The 22,293-nt window shown below is 41.8% G+C and overlaps 1 protein-coding gene across 8 annotated transcripts in view; it reads right to left on the bottom strand.

The window, feature by feature from the left end:
* Positions 1-22,019, bottom strand: part of RIPK1 (receptor interacting serine/threonine kinase 1) — a 30,467-nt gene extending 8,448 nt beyond the window's left edge. Inside the window, exons 1-8 of one of the 8 annotated variants that reach the window (XM_045551584.1) lie at positions 21,858-22,019; positions 19,881-20,811; positions 14,848-15,059; positions 13,846-14,002; positions 11,454-11,591; positions 9,265-9,493; positions 7,226-7,372; positions 5,709-5,785 (exon numbers count right to left, since the gene is read on the bottom strand). In XM_045551584.1, coding sequence (XP_045407540.1) covers positions 5,709-5,785; positions 7,226-7,372; positions 9,265-9,493; positions 11,454-11,591; positions 13,846-14,002; positions 14,848-14,999 — 900 coding nt within the window. In that variant the 5' untranslated portion in view covers positions 15,000-15,059; positions 19,881-20,811; positions 21,858-22,019. Of the gene's footprint in view, positions 1-5,708; positions 5,786-7,225; positions 7,373-9,264; positions 9,494-11,453; positions 11,592-13,845; positions 14,003-14,847; positions 16,916-19,880; positions 21,515-21,857 lie in introns of those variants that run through there. The other 7 variants (XM_045551585.1, XM_045551587.1, XM_045551589.1 and 4 more) reach the window with 7 other exon arrangements.
* Between the last annotated feature and the right edge of the window lie 274 nt (positions 22,020-22,293).

The raw sequence follows: 22,293 nt of genomic DNA, 5'->3' as shown, positions 1-22,293 counted from the left end.
TGAGAAGAATGAATTCTTTTCAGAAGGCAGAAATTCCATACAGCTCTTACAAGTAGTAAATATTTGAAAAAAAAAAAATTTTCCCAAATAGCCAAAATGATCTTAAAAAAGAAGAACAAAGTTGGAGGACTCATAGTTCCTGATTTCAAAACTTACTGAAAAGCTACAGAAATCAAAACAATGTGGTGCTGGCATAAAGACACAGGTCAATGGAACAGAATAAAAAGCCCACGAATAAATTCTCCCATATATAGTCAATAGATTTTTGACAAGGCTGCCAAGACCTTTCAATGAGGAAAACTGAACAAACACATACAAAAAGATGAAGTTGGACCCTTACCTTGTACCATATACAAATATTAACTCAAAATGGATCAAAGACTTAATTTAGGAGCTAAAACTATAAAACTCTTAGAAGAAAACATAGGGGAAAATCTTCATTACACTGGTCTTGCCAATGATTTCTTGGATATGACACCAAAAATATAGGCAACAAAAGTAAAAATAGATAAATTGGACTACATCAAAATTAAAACCTTTTGTGCATCAAAGGACACTATCAATAGAGTGAAAAGACAACCTATAGACTGGTAAAAAAAATCACAAATCATATAGGTCTGATGAGGGATGAATATTCAGAATACATAAAGAACTCCTACAATTCAACAACAAAAAAACAAACAATCCAATTCAAAAATGGGCAAAGGACTTGAATACCCATTTCTCCAAAGAAGATATACAAATAGCCAATAACCACATGAAAAGAGGCTCAACATCATTATCAGGGAAATCCAAATCAAAACCACCTTGAAATACTGCTGCATACTCATTGGAATAGCTATAATTAAAAAAAAAACAGAAAATAACAAGTGTTGGTGAGGATGTAGAGAAATTAGAATCTTTGTGTACTGATGGTAGGGAATGTAAAATGGTGCACCTTCTATGGAAAACAGTTTGATGGTTCTTCAAAAGTTAAACATAGAATTACCATATGATCTTGCACTTCCCCACTCCTAGGTATACACATCAAAGACGTGAAAGCAGGGAATGATACTTTTACACCAATGTTCATAGCAGCATTATTCATAATAGCCAAAAGAAGGAAACAGCCCACGCATCCATCAATAGATGCATGAATAAACAAAATGTGGTACAAGTTGAGTATCCTTCATCTGAAATGCTTGGGTCCAGAAGTGTTTTGGATTTCGAAATATTTGCATATACATAATGAGATATCTTGGGGATGAGACCCAAGTCCAAACATGAAAGCCATTTATGGTTCTTTTTTTTTTAATTTAAATAGAGATGGGGTCTCACTATGTTGCCCAGGATGGTCTCAAACTCCTGGCCTCAAGTGATCCTCCTGCCTTGGTCTCCCAAAGTACTGGGATTACAGGTGTGAGCCACCACATCCCACCTCATGTATATTTTGCATATACCTTATACATGTGGCCTGAAGATAATTTTATACAATATTTTTAATAATTTTGTGCATGAAACAGTTTATGTACATTGAACTATCAGAAAGCAAATGTGTCAGGTGTGGAATTTTCCACTTGTGGTGTCATGTTGGCTCTCAAATATTTCATATTTTGTAGCATTTCAATTTCAGATTTTCAGATTAGAGATGCCCATCCTGTATATCCATACAGTAGAATATTACTGAGCCATAAAAGGAAATAAATTTCTGATCCATGCTATAAAATGAATAAACTATGAAAACATTACACTAAGTGAAATATGCCAGACTCAAAAAGAAAAATATTAGGTGATCCTATTTCTATGAGCTACCTAGAATAGGCAAATTCAGAGATAGAATATAGAACAGAGATTAGCAGGGGCTGTGGGAGGGAGGAATGGGGGCTTAGTGTTTAATGGGTACAAAGTCTCAGTTTAGGATGGTAAAAAGTTCCGGAGATGGACGGTGGTGATGTGTGCCCCACACTGTGAGCGCACTTAATGCCACTGAATTGTGCACTTAAAAATAGTTAAAATAGTAAATTTTAGGTTATGTGTATTTTACTACAATAAAAAATAAATTTTTTTCCTGATTGAAGTAATAATATTCATTATAGAAAATATGGAAAATGCATAAAATTATATATTTTTAAAAACCTACCATACTTTTTACATTTACCCGAAGTTTACATTTTGATATTTTTCCTTAAAGTTTTTTTTCCTAGTCATATTTGTATTTTACTCTTAACGCAGTGCCCACTACATAGGTAGGTGGTCAAAAAATATTAGCTGAATGAATATATGCATGATTTGGGGGAGAATGACAGAGGATATTAATTATGTTCATACTTTGTAGCATTTTATATATTGCTTTTTACTTAACATAAGTATTTTATGTTATTTTAACTTTATAAAAGTGATTGTTTTCTTTTTATAGTTATTTTTTTATTACACAACGTACGTAAGTACAAAGTCTTTTTGAAAGATTCAAATAACACAGGATCACACGGAGCAACACCTGAACGTCCTTCCAACCCTTGCTCTTCCCATTCCCTACGGGTAATCCTTATCCCTAGAGGTATTCCCTAGAGGTGCATCCTTTTTATTCTCTCTCTAGGCATTTGCATATACATTCTAGAAATATACAAATATATATATACATATATACATTTAGCATTAAAAAGATCATACTTCAAGTACTCTTTTGTGACCTAATTTTTCACTAAGAAGTCTTGAAGATCTTTCTATTTGCATCTTAGTTTCCACCTCTTTCTTTAAAATGGCTACATAGTATTCTGTGGTTTAAATAAAGCATAATTTAGGGCATCTACTTATGGACATTTGGGTTGTCTCTGATTTTTTGCTCTTACAAACTAAGGTGCTGAATCTACATCTTTGGGCACCCTAGCGAGTAGGATAGATTACTCAGAGTAGAACTGTAGCAAAAGTGACATGTTTTTAAAGTTTGTTAGATGCTTCTCATTGTAGTAAACTTCACCAGTTTACACTTTCACTAATACTGCACAAGACTGCTTGTTATTCTTCATTTTCACCAACACTTGATACTACTAATCTTTTAAAAATGTCAATCTAATGGATGAAAGTTATAGCTGATTCATTTTGCTTTTTGGTTAGCAAGACCAAATATCTTTTTTGAATTTTCTTAGTCAATATAGTTCTCGTTGGAATTGTCTATGTTCTTTGCCTATTTTTTTCCTTTATTTTTGTTTTTTATTTGTAGGTACCCCATCAAATATTCCAGATAGTAATACTTTGCTAAACACAATTCCTCCTTTTCAACCATCTTTTCATGTTCATGAGGTCAAACACAATAATCTTTGTCTTTCTATCTTGTGAATTTGCGTGCAGCTTAAGAAATAGACATGAATTCATGTTGGACTTTGTAGCAGACACAGAGGCATGTCGTCTCCCAGACTCCCCTTCCAGGAAGGACTTGCTGCCTCGTTACAAGGAGATGAGTCAGAAAACTGCCTAAACGGCAGCTGTGAGCCGCCTTGCCCAACCAAGGTACTTCCCTCCTGGGGCAGCCCATGCCCAGTTACCAAAAGGAAAGGGTACACGCCCTGGCCCTGTCAGTCTGTAGGACAAGCCTGAGAGCCAACACTTGCTCAGGGCTCCTGCCTGCCAGGTGGCCAAAGTTCTCTGACAGGCTTCAATGCCCTTTGACTTCTGTCCATTCCTGCTTCCTACTCCTTCCTTGTACCCGGATCTCCAACTCAACGACCCCTTCTGGAGAACCCAACCTGGAAAGACTCTTCATTCCTATAACCTATTTGATCACCCTTGCTGTAACACCATACTGTATTAATCTCCTTCTTCACAATTTTCTTGGCTATCTTTGTACATTTTTTCTTTCATACAAACTTAAGAATCAGCTTGTTGAATTCCATACAGAATTTGGTTGCGCTTTTAATTAGGACTGCACTCTATTTATAAATGATGTTGGGGACAACTGATAGCTTTAGTATACCAAGTCTTTCCATCCATGCACACATTTCGTGTTCTTTAGAAAAGTTTCGCCATGTTTGCCAATCTGAACAAACATGACATTACCTCATGTGGCTTTAATTTGCATTTCCCTGATTACCAGTTAGGTTATACATTTTTGGTGTATTTATTGGCTATTTAAATATTCTCTTTAGTGAAGCACCCATTCAAATATTTCATCCACGTTTTCATTGTGTTACCCTTCTTTTTCTTTCTGATTCATGAGATTTCTCTAGATTGTATGCATCCAAGTGCCTTGTCAGTTACATGTGTGTTACAGCTCGCTTCTCCCAGTCTGTGGCTGGTCTTTCCAATCTCTTAATCTCTTTTGATGAATACAAGTTTTAAAATCAAATTTATCAATTTTTGCCATTATAGTTAATACTTCTGTATCTTGTGGCATATTCCCTACCTGAGGACAGGAAGAAACTCTCCTATTTTTCCAATAGCTTTATAATTGTGTCTTTCGCATCTCTGTCAGTATTCAACCTGGAATTGATTTTTTTGGTATGGTATAGGGTTGGAGTCCAATTTCATTTTTGTCTCATGTGGACACCCAATTGTCTAAATATCATTTATTGAAAAGACCCTCATTTCTTCATTGCTCTATAGTGCCATCTCTGTCAAAATCAAGTTTCTGTGTGGGGATCTGTTTGGGGGTTCAAACTCTATTCCAACAGACTCTGCCTACGCTACACTAACACTGCTCTGTCTTAACTATATAGCTTCATAGTCATTCTTGGTAAGACCCTGATAAGACAAGCCCTTCTCCAACACAAGTCGTGTTCCTCTTCAAGAGCATCTTGGTTATTCTTTCTCTTTGCTTTTCCACATGGATTTCAGAATGAGTTTGCCGAGTTCCACTCCCCACATCCACTTGCCACATGCATGCAAAAACTAAAAAGTTGAGATTTTTGTGGGAATTGCATTGATTCTATATATCAGATTGGGAAGAATATCTTCATAATATTGCAACTTCCAAATCATTTCATTTACTTAAGTCTTGTTTTATGCCTCTTGATAAAGGTTTATACTTTAAGAGTTACTACTTTTGGCCGGGCGCCGGTGGCTCACGCCTGTAATCCTAGCTCTGGGAGGCCGAGGCGGGTGGATCGCTCGAGGTCAGGAGTTCGAGACCAGCCTGAGCAAGAGTGAGACCCCGTCTCTACTAAAAATAGAAAGAAATTATCTGGCCAACTAAAAATATATATACAAAAAAATTAGCCGGGCATGGTGGCTCATGCCTGTAGTCCCAGCTACTCGGGAGGCTGAGGCAGTAGGATCGCTTAAGCCCAGGAGTTTGAGGTTGCTGTGAGCTAGGCTGATGCCACGGCACTCACTCTAGCCCGGGTAACAAAGTGAGACTCTGTCTCAAAAAAAAAAAAAAAAAAAAGAGTTACTACTTTTGTAAAATTTATTGCTGCTAATTTTTTATGCTATATAAATGGTATCTTTAAAAAAATCTTTATTTTCTAACTATTTGTGGCCAATAAGATATAATTGATCTTGTGTATTTATTTTATAACTTTGAGTATTTATTTTACAGTTTTTAGATAAACTATTATTGATGCAAGAAGATTCTTTTGAGTTTCCTTTGTACATTTCCTATCTTCTGTGAATAATGACACTTTTGCTTCTTCCTTTCCAATCCTATATTTCTTTTCTTTTTCTTATTCTTATGCATTGATTGATAATACATGTTTCGACATGTTAATATTTTGAGCATCTGCTATATTGCCTACCTTTAAACTCTTCACATCCTCTTCTACATTTTCTTCTAATTGACTTACATAAAAAGGCCTAAATATTTTTTCAATGCCTGTATGAAAAAAAAAATAGTACTTTAAATTTCTTAAGCATTTTCTAACATAAAATATTTACAATCTATTGTCTTTGAATTACTTACCTCAATCTGTGGGCAAAGCAGTAAAATAAAAATTTAAATTCCAAATCAGCAACTGTGATAAAGACACTAATGAGACTAATGCCCAGGTAGACAGAGCAAGAGATAGGATCGTACTAGACACCAGGGCCTCCTGCCTGAAGGCACGCAGTTTCTCTGGGCCAAACCAAACAGTAAACACACTTCTAAAGACACCAGCTAAACGAGGGAGGGGACTTCTCTGCCTGGTTCTTCCCGGAGTCAGGAAAAGCTGGGTGGAGAGGGTGAAAAAAATAAAAATAAAAAATAAACAAGGGGAGGGGAAAGAAGGAAAAGCAGTGGAGGAATGAGAAGGCAGTGGAAGCAACCCCAGTGCCCTCAGACACATGAATAGATAAACAGAACGTGGTCCGGCCGCATAATGGAATACTATTCACCCTTAAAAAGGGAAAGAATTCTGACACATGATACAACATGGATGATCCGTGAAGACATTCTGTTAAGTGAAACAAGCCAGACACCGAAGGACGAATACTTAGTGATTCCACTCATATGAGGTACCCAGAGTAGTCAAATTCATAGAGACAGAAAGAGTAGAACAGGGGGTGCTGGGGGCTGGAGGAGGGAGGATGGGGAGCTATTGGCTAATGGGACAGAGTTTCAGTTTGGGCAGATGGAAAAGCCCTGGAGACGGGTGGTGGTGATGGCTGCACAACAGTATGAATGGACTCGATGCCACTGACCAGCACACTTAAAAATGGTTATGATGTTAGATTTAATGTTACGTATATTTTGACACAATTTTAAAAGTAAATTACAGGCCAGGCACGGTGGCTCACACCTGTAATCCTAGCACTCTGGAAGGCCGAGGCAGGCGGATTGTTTGAGGTCAGGAGTTCAAGACCAGCCTGAGCAAGAGCGAGACCCTGTCTCTACTAAAAAAATAGAAAGCAATTAGATGGACAACTAAAAATATATAGAAAAAATTAGCTGGGCATGGTGGCTCACGCCTGTAGTCTCAGCTACTCGAGAGGCTGAGGCAGGAAGATTGCTTGAGCCCAGGAGTCTGAGGTTGCTGTGAGCTAGGCTGATACCATGGCACTCTAGCTCGGACAACAAAGTGAGACTCTGTCTCAGAAAAAAAAAAAGTAAATTACAAAAAAAAAGAGGCCTTATATGCCTTCATGCTTTTGAGAGAGACGGCATCTTTTCATTGAACAAAATGTTTGAAATCTAGAAAATCAGTTAGAAAATCAGTTGGAAACCACAAGTAAAGTGGAACTCAGCTTTCTGAAGGCACAAACCACGTTCCTGACATCTTACTAGGAAAATCACCACACGGGAAGCATCCTACAGAGTCACGAAAGACGCTCTTACCAGGAAACGTTGGCCGAGCTTCCGGGTCAGCCTGCCAGCAGAGCTGCATGAGGTCGATGACCTCCTCTGGGCAGTTCTTGATGTCATCCTCGTCGGGCCTGTTCCCCGACTTGATGCATATGATCAGCTGCTGCTCACAGATAGCATCTAGAAAGCAAAGAAGAGTCTATGTTGAGACTTTCTTTTAGGTCCAGCCCCTCTCTCAGACAGGAAGGTGACAGAACTTGGACGATACTGCTGATTTATCTCTGCCTAGGCTGTGCTTGTGCTATAGCCGCCTCATTCTGGGACAGAATGGCTTTGCGACAAGGAGCTGACATCTTCCATTACAGAGACGATCAAACAGAATTTAAATGTCTGCAGATGAAAGACAAAATTCATAACAAAGCTGCCTGCTGGTAAACAGAACAAACGGATTATGTGGGTAAAGCCAATGGCATGCCCTAGATTTTAATACAAAGGCAAATACAGTACAGCCCTTGCCTCTATAGAGCTCAGTTTAATGAGAGTGACTTAAAATATAGAGTGATAATTGCTTTCAAGAAGGAAGGACAAGGGGTTCTGGTAACACAGCCATGACTAGAATGGAAGGTCTATGGAGGCTTTGTTGAGTCCAGAAAAATCAGCAGGTACAGAACATGTCTTTGCAGATGCTCTTACATCTCTGCCCTGGCCCCGGCCTGTACATCCACTTGCCTCATGGTCAGATCCAGAATGGGGAAGGAGAACTCTTGAGGAGGATTCCAGGCAAGAGACGTGAATTAGACTAACAGTTACGGAAATCATGATGCCTCCCAGAAATTACTCACTCAGTGCAGCGGCATGCTGACCAGTGAGGAGGGGCAAGGGCTAAGGCTAGGAAGGTCCTGAAGAGCCTTGTCTTCCACGCTGGGGAATCTGAACTGTATCCTGAAGGCCACAGAGGAGGATTTTCAATAGGTGACTGAGAGGGTCACATTTGCCGTTTAGGACAACCACTTTGGCTGCCACAAGGACAGCAGACCTCGGGAGAAGCCCACAGCAGAAACAAGGAGGGTCTGGACTAATCAGAGGCCGGTGGGGGCAGAGAGAAGATTGGACAGGTTGAAGACACATCGTGAGTTATATAGGTATCTCGAATTCATAGGTTGTGAAGTCTGATTGAATGTGGAAGAGGAAGGGCGAGGTTGAACCTGGAAAGACGCTAAGGTTTCTGGCTGGGCAACTCAGTAGCAGGATGGAGATGCAACTTTCTGAGCACATGAAGAGGAGTAAAGTGGGCCGGGCTGCAGGGGGAGTGCTGAGCACATGCACTCGTTTGGGGGATGCTGCTTTGGAGAACCTTCTGGTGCGAGGGATGGATCTGACCATGAGGCAGGTGGATATCCAGGCCAGGGCCAAAGACAGAGATGTAAGAGGCATCTGCAAAGAGATGATCATTAAGCCACAGTAGTTGAGAATCACCCAAGAAGAATGTGTAGGAAAATGTCTATCAGCTTATGCACTAAACGAGCTGAAGAATGTCTCTGTTCTCCTGCACGAGCCACAACTTACTCATCTTTATGACTCCAATGTTGACAAAATTGCCCACAGTCAGGACTGAGAAAAAATAGTTTTTGAATGAAGGAGTAAAGTGAACGAGTGAAAGTATAAAGTGTATGTCTTGTAGTGTGAAAGGCTAAGTCCTCATAAGCAGAAACAGTCAAACCTACCTGTCCAGGAACAATCCTGGAATTTTACAACATCTCCCAAGCTTAGGTACACTACAGAGGCTTCTACTCATTTTGTAATCTCTGATTCCTAAACTGGAATTGCTCATTCATTCAACAAAAATTTGCTGAGCACCTATTATGTTCTAGGTACTATGTGTGTAGAGCTGAAGAGACAGCAGTGAATGACTCAGATGTGGTCCTAGCCCTCATGGAACTCAGAGTCTAGCAGGTAAGACTGACATTAAATGAACAAATAATTATAAATCTTAACTAATTTCATTGAAGCCCACTGTTTCATATAATAATGTTGATTAATATTAAAATCCCACTTCTCTACAAATGTCTTACTTTCGTATGGCTCCTTATTTGCAAATATTGCCCAAAGTACTATGGCAAAGCTGTACACGTCTGACTTCTCCGTGGGCTTTGCGTTGATGTCATTCAGGTGCTCCGGGGCCATGTAGTAGAGGGTGCCGCCATTTTTCTTGGAGGTGTTGTTCACTTTCCTCTGCTCATTGTGCTCCTCTTTAGTAAGTTTGCTCCACGTCTTAAAGGAAGCAACACCAAGATCCGCTATCTGCAAAAGGGACCAAGGCAATGGGATTGTTCTGTGAAGGCTACAAGCAAAGTAGATTTGGCTTTAACTTTTGGACTTATCCAATGTATGTGAGGTACAGTAAATTTTCCAGAAATGGTGGCACTGGGCAGGTTTATAACAGCCACTTCTGAACAGGCTCATAGCCATCTGGAAAATCTCCCCCAAGAAACATTCACGTGAAATTCTGGTATCTCAATCCCTATGCAATAAAAGGGAAGGGGAAAAGCAGAAGATATTTCTGACATGAGCAACAATAAAGCATGTTTATTCAGGCCAGGCGCGGTGGCTCATGCCTGTAATCCTAGCACTCTGGGAGGCTGAGGCAGGTGGATTGCTTGAGGTCAGGAGTTCGAGACCAGCCTCAGCAAGAGCGAGACCCTGTCTCTACTAAAAATAGAAAGAAATTATCTGGCCAACTAAAATATATATATAGAAAAAATTAGCCAGGTATGGTGGCGCATGCCTGTAGCCCCAGCTACTGGGGAGGCTGAGGCAGGAGGATCGCTTAAGCCCAGGAGTTTGAGGTTGCTGTGAGCTAGGCTGACGCCACAGCACTCACTCTAGCCCAGGCAACACAGCGAGACTCTGTCTCAAAAAAAAAAAAAAAAAAAAGCATGTTTATTCAAATCTGCGCATGTTTTTCAACTATTTCTGGGACTAGAGGGGAAAACAATATTTTCTTCTCTGCAGATTTACATAGCAGATAGTGACCAGGTACAACACTTTCTACTTCCCCAAATGGTGTCCAGAGGCCCAGGGATGCGAGTGTCCAAGGATCCCAAAGAAACACAGAGGATAAGGACTGTGGTGCTGCCAGTTTTGAGTTGGTAGCCTGAACCTAAGAGAAGATGGGATGGGAAGAAGGGAAAAAACAGACAAGAAAGCAGAGAGAAAAATACCAAGGTCAGACACAGAACAGAGACGGAGGTGGCAGGACAAAACGCCAGAACCACACAGTGAACAAGAAACCAAAGTTGGCAGTTCCATGTCTGCCTCTAGGAATCCAAGCAAGCATCTGGGGATGAATTTTGGCACATGATTATCTAAAATTAGCAGATTCTAACCTAGAATATAAGAGATGAGGTATTGATTTAAAGAAAGACCCTTCTTTAGAGACATAGGAATAAACATCTGTCCCAGCTGAGGGCAAAGTGCTAGAAGCAGAATCTTCTGGTAGAAGAGGACACCTGTGCCAGCAGGCCCTGGGTCCCCCCGTGATGTCACTTCCCCTTTCAGATTCTCGTGCTTGGATTCCTGCGGCCAAAACCAATTAGACGAGATGCCCCCCTAGTTAAACCCTGCCCTTGCATGGACAAAAGACACATCCCTTTCCCTTGTTCTCTTTACTATAATGGAAAGAGTTATCAAAAAGAAACTGATTTTTTTTAATGCAGATGGAAGTAAACAAATAAAAATTATAAATCAGCCAAATTTCAAAACAGAGGTTTTTGATGCTAAAATGGCCAACTCACTACTGATCTGTCTCTCAGGCCGTATCTGAAATCTAAGGATTTTCTGCACACACCTTCACATTACCCTGCATTTCCAGAGGAGGAGAGTCTTGCTCACACAGATCTGCTGGAGAAAATGATGAGGAAAATGGCCCATTCCTAGGTGAACAAGGTTAAGTCTTGAATGTTTCCATTGTCTGTCTAACAGAGGAGGAAAACACACTCCAGGAAAGAGGTTTTCTCATCTACCCCATTCAGTTCCACTCCTCTCGTAAGATATGAGTTACATCCTGCCAGCTATCTCCTGACTCCATTAAGCCTGAATCTTTCCTTTCAAGCCTTGGTAGAGCCTTCTGGCACCACCACCACCAGTTATAAGCTGAGCTAGGTCTTCCTTTACCATCTACCATCTACAAGAATGGACTTATAGTGGGAAATTAAAACTAAAAATTAGCCAACCTTCTAGAAGCCTACAGATTATGGTTTACCTTAATGTGGAAGTCACCATCAACAAGGATGTTTTCAGGCTTCAGGTCCTTGTGTATCACACCTTCTCCATGTAAGTAGCACATTCCTTCAATGGTCTCCGCAATAATCCTTCCTTTTACAGAAAGTGGGATACTGATCTAAAAATAAGTGATATTAAGTCTATGAAATGCAAAGGTAATCAAATAAGCCAAAGCAACTGTTTCATAGGAATAAAAATCTGTCCCAGACTAGGCAGAGGGGCGGGACCTGGACCTGAGGACAGGTTACCAGGTTTCCTTCTAGCAGATGCTCTGCAGCACTGCCGTGACTGTGAGGCAGGAGAGAGTTCATTCCAGGGCTAAGGGCACTCATGCTGTATTGGTCAGTGTAAAAACAAAAATTCCATGCCAATCTGGTAAAACATAAAAATGCTATAAAATTAAGCTCCTTGAGAACAAAAACATATATTATTTTTATTATTTAAGATTGTATCCTTAGTACCTAGGGTGGTACCTGGAATGTTTGTTGAATGAACAGATGAATAAATATACAAATAAACATTTTCTATTGTATACTCATATGATGTGACAGTATATTTATTTTAAATATGGGAACAATGTCATGGTAATGTACATGTGAAATAAGAGAAAAAAGAATACAAAGGAATAGGTTCACACTGATTACAGCCATGTAAAAATTAATCTATGAGATAAACATGATGCTAAAACCATGCTGAAGTTAATTAACACCAATTTGGTGGCCTTATGTCAGATACTTCAGGTCTTTGTAGAGTCTTAGGTTACTCATACTCATAATTATATTCTAGTTATATGAACACCCATGTTAACATAATATAAACAATTCCAGTTTCTAGTATAGTGATTAAATTTTAGTTTTGCTTAACTCTGAAAAGCCAGCTTATTAAATTAACAGGATGTTTCCTAAAAATGTATGGGTATGTTGGTTATTGGTTAACAGGAAAATAATTTTAATGATGAACGTTAGATTCCCAAGTGTACCCCTCAAACCATATTTAGGACATAATGTAGCTGAACTACAGTATTGATAGCTTGATCACCATCACACAGAAAGTAGAAAAAGATATTTTTTCCCTTCTTCCTTGGCATAGCTTTGGACTTAGGAAAAAATTCTGAGCAAGCAAAGGGCCCCCCTCCCACCCGCTTTCTGCTTCTTTCTTTCAGGTCCTCCTGACTTCCTGCCTGAGCCTGCAGGATGCCTCAGTCCCGGGTGGCTTCTCTCCCAATCACAATGCCTGCTTCAAACAGCTGATCTCAGCTGGTTTGGGGAGGAAAGCAATCTGATCAAACCATGATCCATGTTTATTATGATCAATGAATCAATCTTATTCTTCCCAAAGGTATTTTCAACAAATGTCTGTTCACTTGGCAATCATGGGGTGGGGAGAAGGTGGAAAAGGGGTAGTATCTGCCATAAAGGCAGCCACATCCCACCACTCTTCACATACAATCTACGTTCTGGTGGAATCCAGTGCTTTACGGTTCCCCCAGCTTAGCAGACTCTCCATGCCATTCTCTCTGTCTGGAATTCTCTATTTCAAAAACACCTACTTGTCCTTCAGACTGGAAGCCTGTGTCTATCCCAGTGGGTGGGCGCCTCTCCTCTCCACTCCACAGCTCCCTTGCCCCTGAGTACGTCTATCAAAGCACCATCCTGCTCACTTACCTACCTGCCTTTTACTCGTCTCCAGCCTATTGGCTACTTGCTAGTTCCTGAGAAACTGGCACAAGGCCTTCATCTTACTAGGTTCATAAACTTTTTACGATGTTTTAAAATTCTTTGGTTTGGGTAAACAATTTTTATTTTTGTGTTTTAAATCTTATCCAGTGTTGTTGCCACTAATGTTATACATTCAACCTAAAATAAAAATTTCTTGAATGGTATCAAATTACAACCACTAATACTCTATCTTCTCTCACATTCATGTATAGTGTACACAACTTAATCAATCAATCCATATTTGTCACAGTCATTTATAGTGTAGATGCTTCCATCAGTCAACCCGTATTTGTCATCCATGGTGCATATACCCCACATGAGACCATGTGCTTCATGAAGACAGGGCCCAGCTCTGGACCGTGGATTGCAGAGTGGCTGACGGGTATGGTAGACAGCCAACCACAGTACTAAGACACAGAGTGCATGACACAGAGGACTGTCAGCAGGATTGAGAGGACAGAGACCACCCCCAGGACAGTGAAAGGCAAAGAAAATTTAACGAGGACTGACTTCAGAAAATCCAAATTACTAAGCAATTCACAAAGGGATTATTTTATACCGGCGAGGCACAAATGAACAGCACATGGCAGCCCTGACAGATGGCCAGGCCGGTGTGCTGGGCACAGGAGTGTGCGTGGGGTGGAGACTCCGTACCTCGGCTTTCAGCACACTCATCAGGTTGCCCTTCTCCATGTACTCCATGATCAGGGAGTAGTTCCCCTCTTCTATGATGAGGCCCAGGAGCTTCACCACCCGGCTGTGCCTCAGTCTGTTCATCATCTTCCCCTCCTCAAGGAGGGACTCGTTGTACCTGTGGGTGGGAAAGGAGCCACGTTGAGACGAGCAGAGCCATGCCCCAGAGCCCTGCCCACACCTCCTGTGCACCACGTCACGTGTGTGTTGGTCACACTCCTGGGTATGTTCTGATCTCTTCCAGGCACTGACCACGAGCCTTGGAAGGCACAGCAGTTTCTCATTCATCTTTATAGCCCGCCTGCCCGATAACTAGCATTGCATGCTCAAGAAATGTAAAACCAATGAATGAATGAATGAATGAATGAATGAAAAAGATGTGAACAGCAGTTACGTAACCTAAAAAAAAGATTGTGCTGCAGGAGTTGGAGGTTACAATGAGGTATGATCACACCACTGCACTCCAGCCTGTGCAACAAAGTGAAACTCTCTCTAAAAGAAAAAAAAATATTGTGCTGGACAGTACAACAAAAAACATAGCCTCTCTCCTAACCACTCTGGCAAGGAGAGAGGTACCACCACTCCACTGATGGCTTTAAAGAGGGGGTTCTTGGAACCTTTCAGGAATGAACTGCCTTTTTTTTTCATACTTAGGGCTGGTCCTCACCAAAAATGAGAAGTGAATTAATCTATTTTCACTGATACCTCCTGTTTTCTTCTCACTGCCTCCCTCACCACCCTTATCTTTTTGTTTTTCTCAATTTCCTTCCCCTTCATTTCTCTTCCATTATTTACTAGCCACACCCAGCCTTGGAATCCCCATCGGTGATAACAACAGGTGTCATCATCACCCCTGACACCACACCAGCATCGGGCTCATCCCCACACGGACCCGCACCTCCACAACAGCCACCTTCCATGCCAGCTTGGAGCTGGGCCCACCCGCCTCTGCTCCCAACTCACTCAGTGCGCTTGGGCCCTGTGTAGACCTTTTTCATTATCACGAGTCCATGGGTTCTGTGGAAACACAAAGACACCTTCCCGAAGCCTCCACTGTCCAGATCTTCCCTCTCCAGGAAGTCACTGGATTTCATCTTAATGTCATCCAAGGACATGTCTGGTTGCTTTCTGAATGCTCAAAATTATACTTTTTTTCCCTCTGTAAAGAAACCTGCCTGTAAAGAAAATAGAGGCTAACTCAGGGCAAAAACATACATTTTTATAAAGTCCCACCACATGGTTGGTGTCCCTTTGTTTTTTTGAGAATAGACTTATGGTCTGTAAAATGAGCTATTTTTCATATTTCTAAGAATCACAGAAGACCCTGATTTTTATTCCTTCAGACTTTTCATTTCTGGCAATATGGAGCACTAGAAAATCTTAAAAACCGTCCCGCCACTAAAGGACCTGTATATGTTGGATAACATAATGCAAACATCCATTCAAATGCACAGCAGAGCTCAGTGGAAAGGAAAAGAACTCTAGAGACAGAAAAAAAAAACCAAAAAAACAAAAAACAGGGCACCAGATGTGAGCAGTGGCCCACATGGCAGCCCTGTGGGGCACTAACCAACCTCACCATCCGGAAGTCGGGGCTTAAACCCCAGCCAGGGACAGGAGCTGAGGTCACAGCATGCAAGAAAAGAGGGTTGGAATGAAGACTCCCCCCTTTACACGGCACTGCTCAGCATGCTACCCCTCTATGAAAAGATGAACTAGAAAAAAAGCAGCTTATCAACAAATGAACGTATTTGTCTTGGATTGGACATGAAGCATTTAAACAAGTCTGTGTGAATTCATAACCTTGGGCCTGTCTTCAAACAGATTTGGGCTTTAAATTGAAGCTCATAAGATAAGGCAAGGACTCCCCAAGCTAAGAACTTTATGCAGGAAGTGGTCACAGGCTGATGACATGCTGAGGTTACAAAGTTAAAGCAAACACAACACCAAGCCAGACAGGATTCCCCCAAATAAAACTTACTTTAACATGAGCCCTCTTTCCAAAATTATAAAACACAAAAGAAAAAATTCACCATGAGCCAGACCCTGAAAATGCAACAAATAGTAGTACTTGGCACCAAAGAACTTCAGGTAAATGAACTATTGAATAGCATTAGAAAATAAATAATTTTAAAGTAATTATGAACAATAAAAGGAATGTGAGGAATATAAAAAGGACAATGCACTCTTGAAAAGGAATAGGAAGATGTGAAAAGGGATGAAAATTTGGAGAACTTGTCCAACAGTGCTGTGAAGTATATGATGTCAAATCTCAAAACAGAACTATTTGGTTCACCCTTCTTCCCTTCTTTTCTTCCATTTATTCATATTCATTCATTTTCCCCAAACTGAAATGAAGAATAAAAATCCATGAGGAATCACAATGAGATACCACCATACACCAGCCAGGATATCCAAAATTAAGACTAACAGCACCAAATACTGGCAAAGGTGGGAAGCAACCGGAATTCTCATACATTATTGGTAGGAGTATAAAATGGTACAACCATTTGAGAAAAAGGACTGGCAAAGAGCTTTGTGGCAAAACAGAAACTCCATGCATACCAACAGGACATACACACTAGGGTGTGTGTGCGTGTCTCTGTTTTGAGTGGGGGGTAGAAGAGGGGTTATGGATGTTTTATATTCCAGAAATACCTGCATCTCAATACAGACAGTGAAAAATACTACTTGATAGGGCATGAAATATTCATTGACATTTTGAAGGCCATCAAAATAGCACCTACATATTTCACATTTCATAATGCATATATTTTGCTTATAAAACTAAACATACTTTATAAGTATGACTCAGAAATTCCAACGCCAAGAGAAATGAAACTGTGTGTCCAAAAAGACCTGTACAATGTTCATAGCAGTTTTATTCATAATAGTACCAAACTGGAAACAGTTGTCCATCAATAAGAGAATGGGTAAAAAAACAAAAAAACCCCACAAAACTGTAGTATATTAACACAACAGGATACTACTGGCAATAAAAATGAACTATTAATACATAAAACAGCATGAATGAAATGCAAATAACATGACACTGAGTGAAAGAAGCCTTATACAAAAGCATATATACTATATAATTCCATTTATATGAAGTTCCAGAATAGTCAAAACTAATCTGTGTTGGAAAAAGAACACTGGTTGCCCATGGGCAGGGTGAGGCTCGAGATGGGGCATGAGGGAGCTTTCTGGGGTGCTGGTGATGTTCTATAGTATCAGTGAGGGCTAGAGTTGCACAGCCATATGCATTTGTCAATACTCAGCAAGTGTAGTTTTAAGAATTGCAGGTAAATTTTACACCAAAAGGAAAACCTGTAAATACATGGAACCCTAGTTAATGGTAAGCATGCTGAATTATGTAGGCAGATGTGTACTGCGATCAGCAATTTACTTGGACATGCATCAACAAATCAGACAGACTGATGGACAGCCATGGGAAAACGGAGAGGGGCAGCTATGTGATGAAGCAAGAGCGTAAGATGATACCAATAAGGGGTATCAGGGAGTTCATTGTATAACCTTTTTAACTTTGCACTTTGATGTTTGTCATAACAAAATGTTGGAGGGCAGGGAGTTAAAGAATAAAAAGTACCTTTAGGAGGGAGGGTCTGAAAACAGTCTTGTCCAGTAGCCTGCTGCAGGTGGCTCAGGTGACCAGCCTCCTACACAGTGTCCAAAGGCTTCGGGCTGGCCCTGCCGAGCAAACGAGGCCCACACAGCAGCTTCTACGGGCTACCTTCCCCACGATGCTGAAGACATTGCCCAGCAGGAGGAAGTGCCCTTGAGGAAGAAGTGCAAAGGGCTGCACGGCTTGGGCTGAGGGAGGCTGCCTGGATAAAGGCGGGAGACTGAGGAGCCGGGGTGAGGTAGGGGCTGAAGGTGAGGCAGCAGGAGCTGGAAAGGACACCATGAGCCTTCCTGTCATGCACGTGAACTCTAGCTCTGTGACTCATTAGCCCTGTGACCTCAGGGAAGTTAAGCCTCAACTTCCTCATCTGCAAAATGAAAGAATAATGACCCCCTCACAAAACTGCTAAAGATTGTATGAGAAAAAGGAATATATGTGAAAATGTCTTTGTTGCCTGCTTTATGGCTCTGGCTCTGGCTCTGGCCTGGCCGCCCACCCAGGCTTCCAGAATGCCAACGTGCGCTGGCATCACTCTGCTCAGCAGGTCTCTACTGACCAATCCTCGTGAGGATGAGATCGGGGTGGGGGCAGACAGAGGGCATAAAAGTCAGAACATTGATTTTATGCCTCCTTTTCCGTTTGCTGTAGATCCCAGGAGCAGGCACAACCTCCCCATCACATGTGGTAATTTGTCCTGCCCTCCACTGCTGCCCTTTTAGGGCACCTTCTCCCAACCTCTTGCCTGACGAGATGTTGCTCATTCTTCAGGTCTCAGCAAACTGGCATTTCCTGAGGGAAGCCATCCTAAGTTTTCCCATTAGACATTTATACAGCACCATGTACTTCTCTCCTGCAACAGTTATGACAGCTGTAATTTGAAAATTTTTTCCCATGAAGCTCACAGAAGGCAGGAAACTGTCCTGTGCACTGTCTCCAGTGCCACGGAACCTGACATGACAGCTGATCATTAAATGGATAAGTATTTTTTAAAAAGAACTCAATTAAACTATCTAAAATATTTTAAAGGATATAGTTAAATGAATGATAGCATATTCATAAGACAAAATATTATATAGCCTTTCAAAACTGTTTTCAAGGAATAAATCTGTAAAAATAATACATATTTATATTTGAATATATCTCTGTGTATGTATATATATGTAAGCAGATATAGATAAATGTACAGGAAAAAAGATATAGGGAAAGACACCAAAATGTTAACAAGAATTACATCTGGATGGTAATTTGTACTTTCTTTTTTACACTTTTACTACATTTTCCAAATTTTCTACAATAAACACAAATTAAGTCTATAATAAAAATTTTATTTTTTGAAAGGAGTAATTCCTTTACTCAGTAGTTCTTTACTCTAAGAAATTATGTAAGAAATCAGAGATGCTGATAAAGTTTATGTACAAGGATGCTCCTGGTAACATTAAATAGAACAGCAAAAGCACATAAAATAATTAACATGTACAAAGGAGAGGTTAAGTTACGGCCCATCCATACTCTGAAATATGTCTAGGAGTATAAGAATGCTTAATAACATTAAAAAATGCTCACAAACAGTAAGGAAACAGGAACTACGACATGCCCTGAAATCTTTTGCCCAAATGCCATGAGGACTTTATGAGGAATTCTACTTGGTATCTCTCTCTCAGTCCAGGCCACGTCTCCTCAAATTTGTCAAGACCAAACAGGACTTGCAGTGCCACCTGCATGTGCGCTGGAGCTCAGGGGAAGGAGGCCTCCAGGGGGGTCCGCCAGACTTCGTGAGCTCAGTTACTGACCTAAGTCAGTTCTCCTTATAGTCTTGCCATGCTAGTTTAGTCAGATCTCAATCATATACATCATTTGCATGGTTTCCAGTGATTTCTTTTGTTTTTACTATCCTCCCCCAACCCCTTTTTCCCTCATGGACAATTCAACCTTATAAGCATTGGGTATCTCAGGAAGGCCTTGTGAGCAGTTTAGTGAAGGATACCCATGAGCCACAAAAACACTGAATTTAGGCAGGTTATATAGCCATGTTACATAGCCATGTTGTTACATAGCCATGTTATTACATAGCCACGTTACAGAGCAATTAATGAAGGCATACTAATTTCAACTAATAATGTAATTCTGTGCATTTTAATGGAATTTGTTAATGTTTTTGAATAAATGGATATTAATTCAGGGACTCAGGGAAGTGATCTTTTACTATTGAAATTAATGGGAAATTCCAAGAAATTTCGCATATTACCTTCTAAGGCAGGGTCAATCTATATATCAATATTCTAACTAAATTGTCCCCATTTCTCCATGATAACCATGCATAACGAGAGTATGATAGAAAATGTTGGTTGCCTACCTGCCATTGCCCCCTTCTTCCCTGCTAACAGAACTCTGATTTTACTCGGGTATCCAAGTGACCAAAGGACTTCTCCAAGGTTCTTTGATTATAGCAGCCTGGTGCTTTGCCCAGATAAACAAGAGCTCTGACCAAGGAAGGGCCTAATGATCATCAAGAGACAGACTGAAATAGAGTTTAAACAAGTATTATCACCTACATGAGCACATTATGACCCGTGAAGTAAATTTTATCATGATTTCAACTTACAAATGAAGAAACTAAGATTTGGAGCTAAATGATTCACTTTAATGTAGTAGATTCTGGAATCAAACCTTTGTCCTGATGCTCAAACTTTCACTCTCAATTCATTAACACATACTGTTTCTCTAGATAGCAAAGATTTTTGACTTTGGAAAAATCCAGATGCAAAGACTCAATCTTACAGCCTTACTCACCTATATTAAATAAGTATACTATAGTCAGAAACAAGGGAATGTACAGAATTTCAAAAACACAGGAAATATATGGTTCAAAATCAACATTGTACAGATTAATACAGTCAACCATTTTTGCCAAAATATAATATCCAACCAAAGCATGGGAAATTATATACATTTTTCAAATTCTTGGATCATATTATGGAAAATGTTATGGATCAACAACCACTACATAATAGCTTGCCCAGTCTGGAAGTTGCTATTTGAGGAATTTTTCTTAATACTCATTCAGATTCACAATCCTGAAAGTACAACATATTTCTGGGGCAAAATATAATGCACATAGATGAAAATTAAAATTAATTGTTTTTGGTGTTTTATCAATAAAAATAAAAATTTATCAATAAAAATTTCATTTTAAACAAGCCTCACCTTCACTTTGCTGTATGGAAGAGCTGCAGTACTCCACAAATCTAGTTGATCACAATTTCCTCCTTACTCAGTGCACCTTCCTGGCAGTCACAAAACACGGATGAGTACTACGTCACTGTACATGTCAAAGTTCACTGCCTGCCTTGGTTTCTTCAAGTGTAAACAAGGGAAGAACTAATAGTGGCCTAAAGACATGAGGACTTCAAAATTCCTTCATTAGAACAGCCTCACGCTTTGCCCAAGACAAACGATCACGGAACAGCCAAATGACCCCAGACCTCCTCCCCCCACCCATCCTTGCGAGGCTTTGTGGCGGCGCAGCCTATCCTCTTCCGAACTCTGAAAAGAGAGTCTGTAGGACTTCATGAAAGCCACTGACGACCAAAGCAGCCTCCTAGGGTTATGGCATTTGTCCCTTCAGCCGCTGTTGGCCGCTCCTTTCCCATTTGCCAGCTGACGTCTAAGATTTCGCAGGAATGCTCTTAATGGACTTCCCAGCCAGCTGCGGTCCCAAGTGCAACACCAAAAGGCCCTTTCCAAGGGTTCATGAGAAGTCCCATGCAGGGACAGAACTATGCAAGAGCACGCACTACTTTTTCTTAATGATACTACATAACAACCCACCGTCCCTACAAAGACAACAACGCCGTTCACACCAAAGCGACTATGCCACCGCCACACCCTAGTCGTGGCCCGAGGGCAGGTCTTCGCCCTCCCGACTTGCGCCCAGATCGCGGGCGACAGAGGAGCGTCGCAGCTTGCGCCACAGCTGACAGCGGGCCGCCGGACTTCCGGGACCCCGCCCCGGCCCCGCGCAGGCCCCGCCCCCGCCCCGCGCGCACCCGGGGTCGGGAAGCCGGGCTGCTACCCGGAAACGCGCTGCTGGCGAGCTTGGCGGCTGCCGCGGCCTCCGCGCACACGCGCTCGAGAGTTACTTTCGTTTCTGCGGCGCATTTGCCGAGCCCCGGGTGAGGGAAACAGGGGTGCTGGGAGGGTTAGCGGTTACTCTGACGCCGCGGCGGTCTCGCCGGGCGGGCTGGGGCAGGGTGCCCAAGCCCGGACGAGGGGGTCTCCGGGCCTGGGCTCGGTGGGCTCGGGAGTGGCCGCCCCGCGCCCGCCCGCTCACCGCGCCCGGCTCCGTGGCCCCGCCGTCCAGCCGCGCTCGCTCGGTCTCGCCCGGACAGCGGTGCTCGGGGGTCCTGACGTGTGGGCCGCCGGGACAGCCGCGCTCCGGGAGGCCGGTCGGTGGCCGCGCGTTCGCGTTGAGTGCGTTCGGCGGGAGGGCGTGGACTGCGCGCTCTGCCTCCTCCCGCCGAGAAGGAGGACTGTCAGAGCGCCCGCCCCGCCGCCAGCCAGGCCTTGTGCCCGCGTCGTAAATACCCGAGCTCTCTCGCCAGCTAACGGGGCGCGCTTTTACTTTGTTTCAAGCGAATCGGTAGGCCTAAAGAAAAGAAGAAACAGAAACCTCTGCCGGCTTGACCTAGCGGAAAGCACTGGTTGGGTTACAGTGGGGACACTGCCTAGGAGTGTCCCGGTGCTCTGCGGATTAGCATACGCAAATT

The sequence above is a fragment of the Lemur catta genome, chromosome 5, assembly GCF_020740605.2.
Source record: "Lemur catta isolate mLemCat1 chromosome 5, mLemCat1.pri, whole genome shotgun sequence".
NCBI classification, from domain to species: Eukaryota; Metazoa; Chordata; class Mammalia; order Primates; family Lemuridae; genus Lemur; species Lemur catta.
The sequence above is the reverse complement of the archived record's forward strand: the minus strand, read 5'-3'. Positions and strand labels throughout refer to the sequence as shown.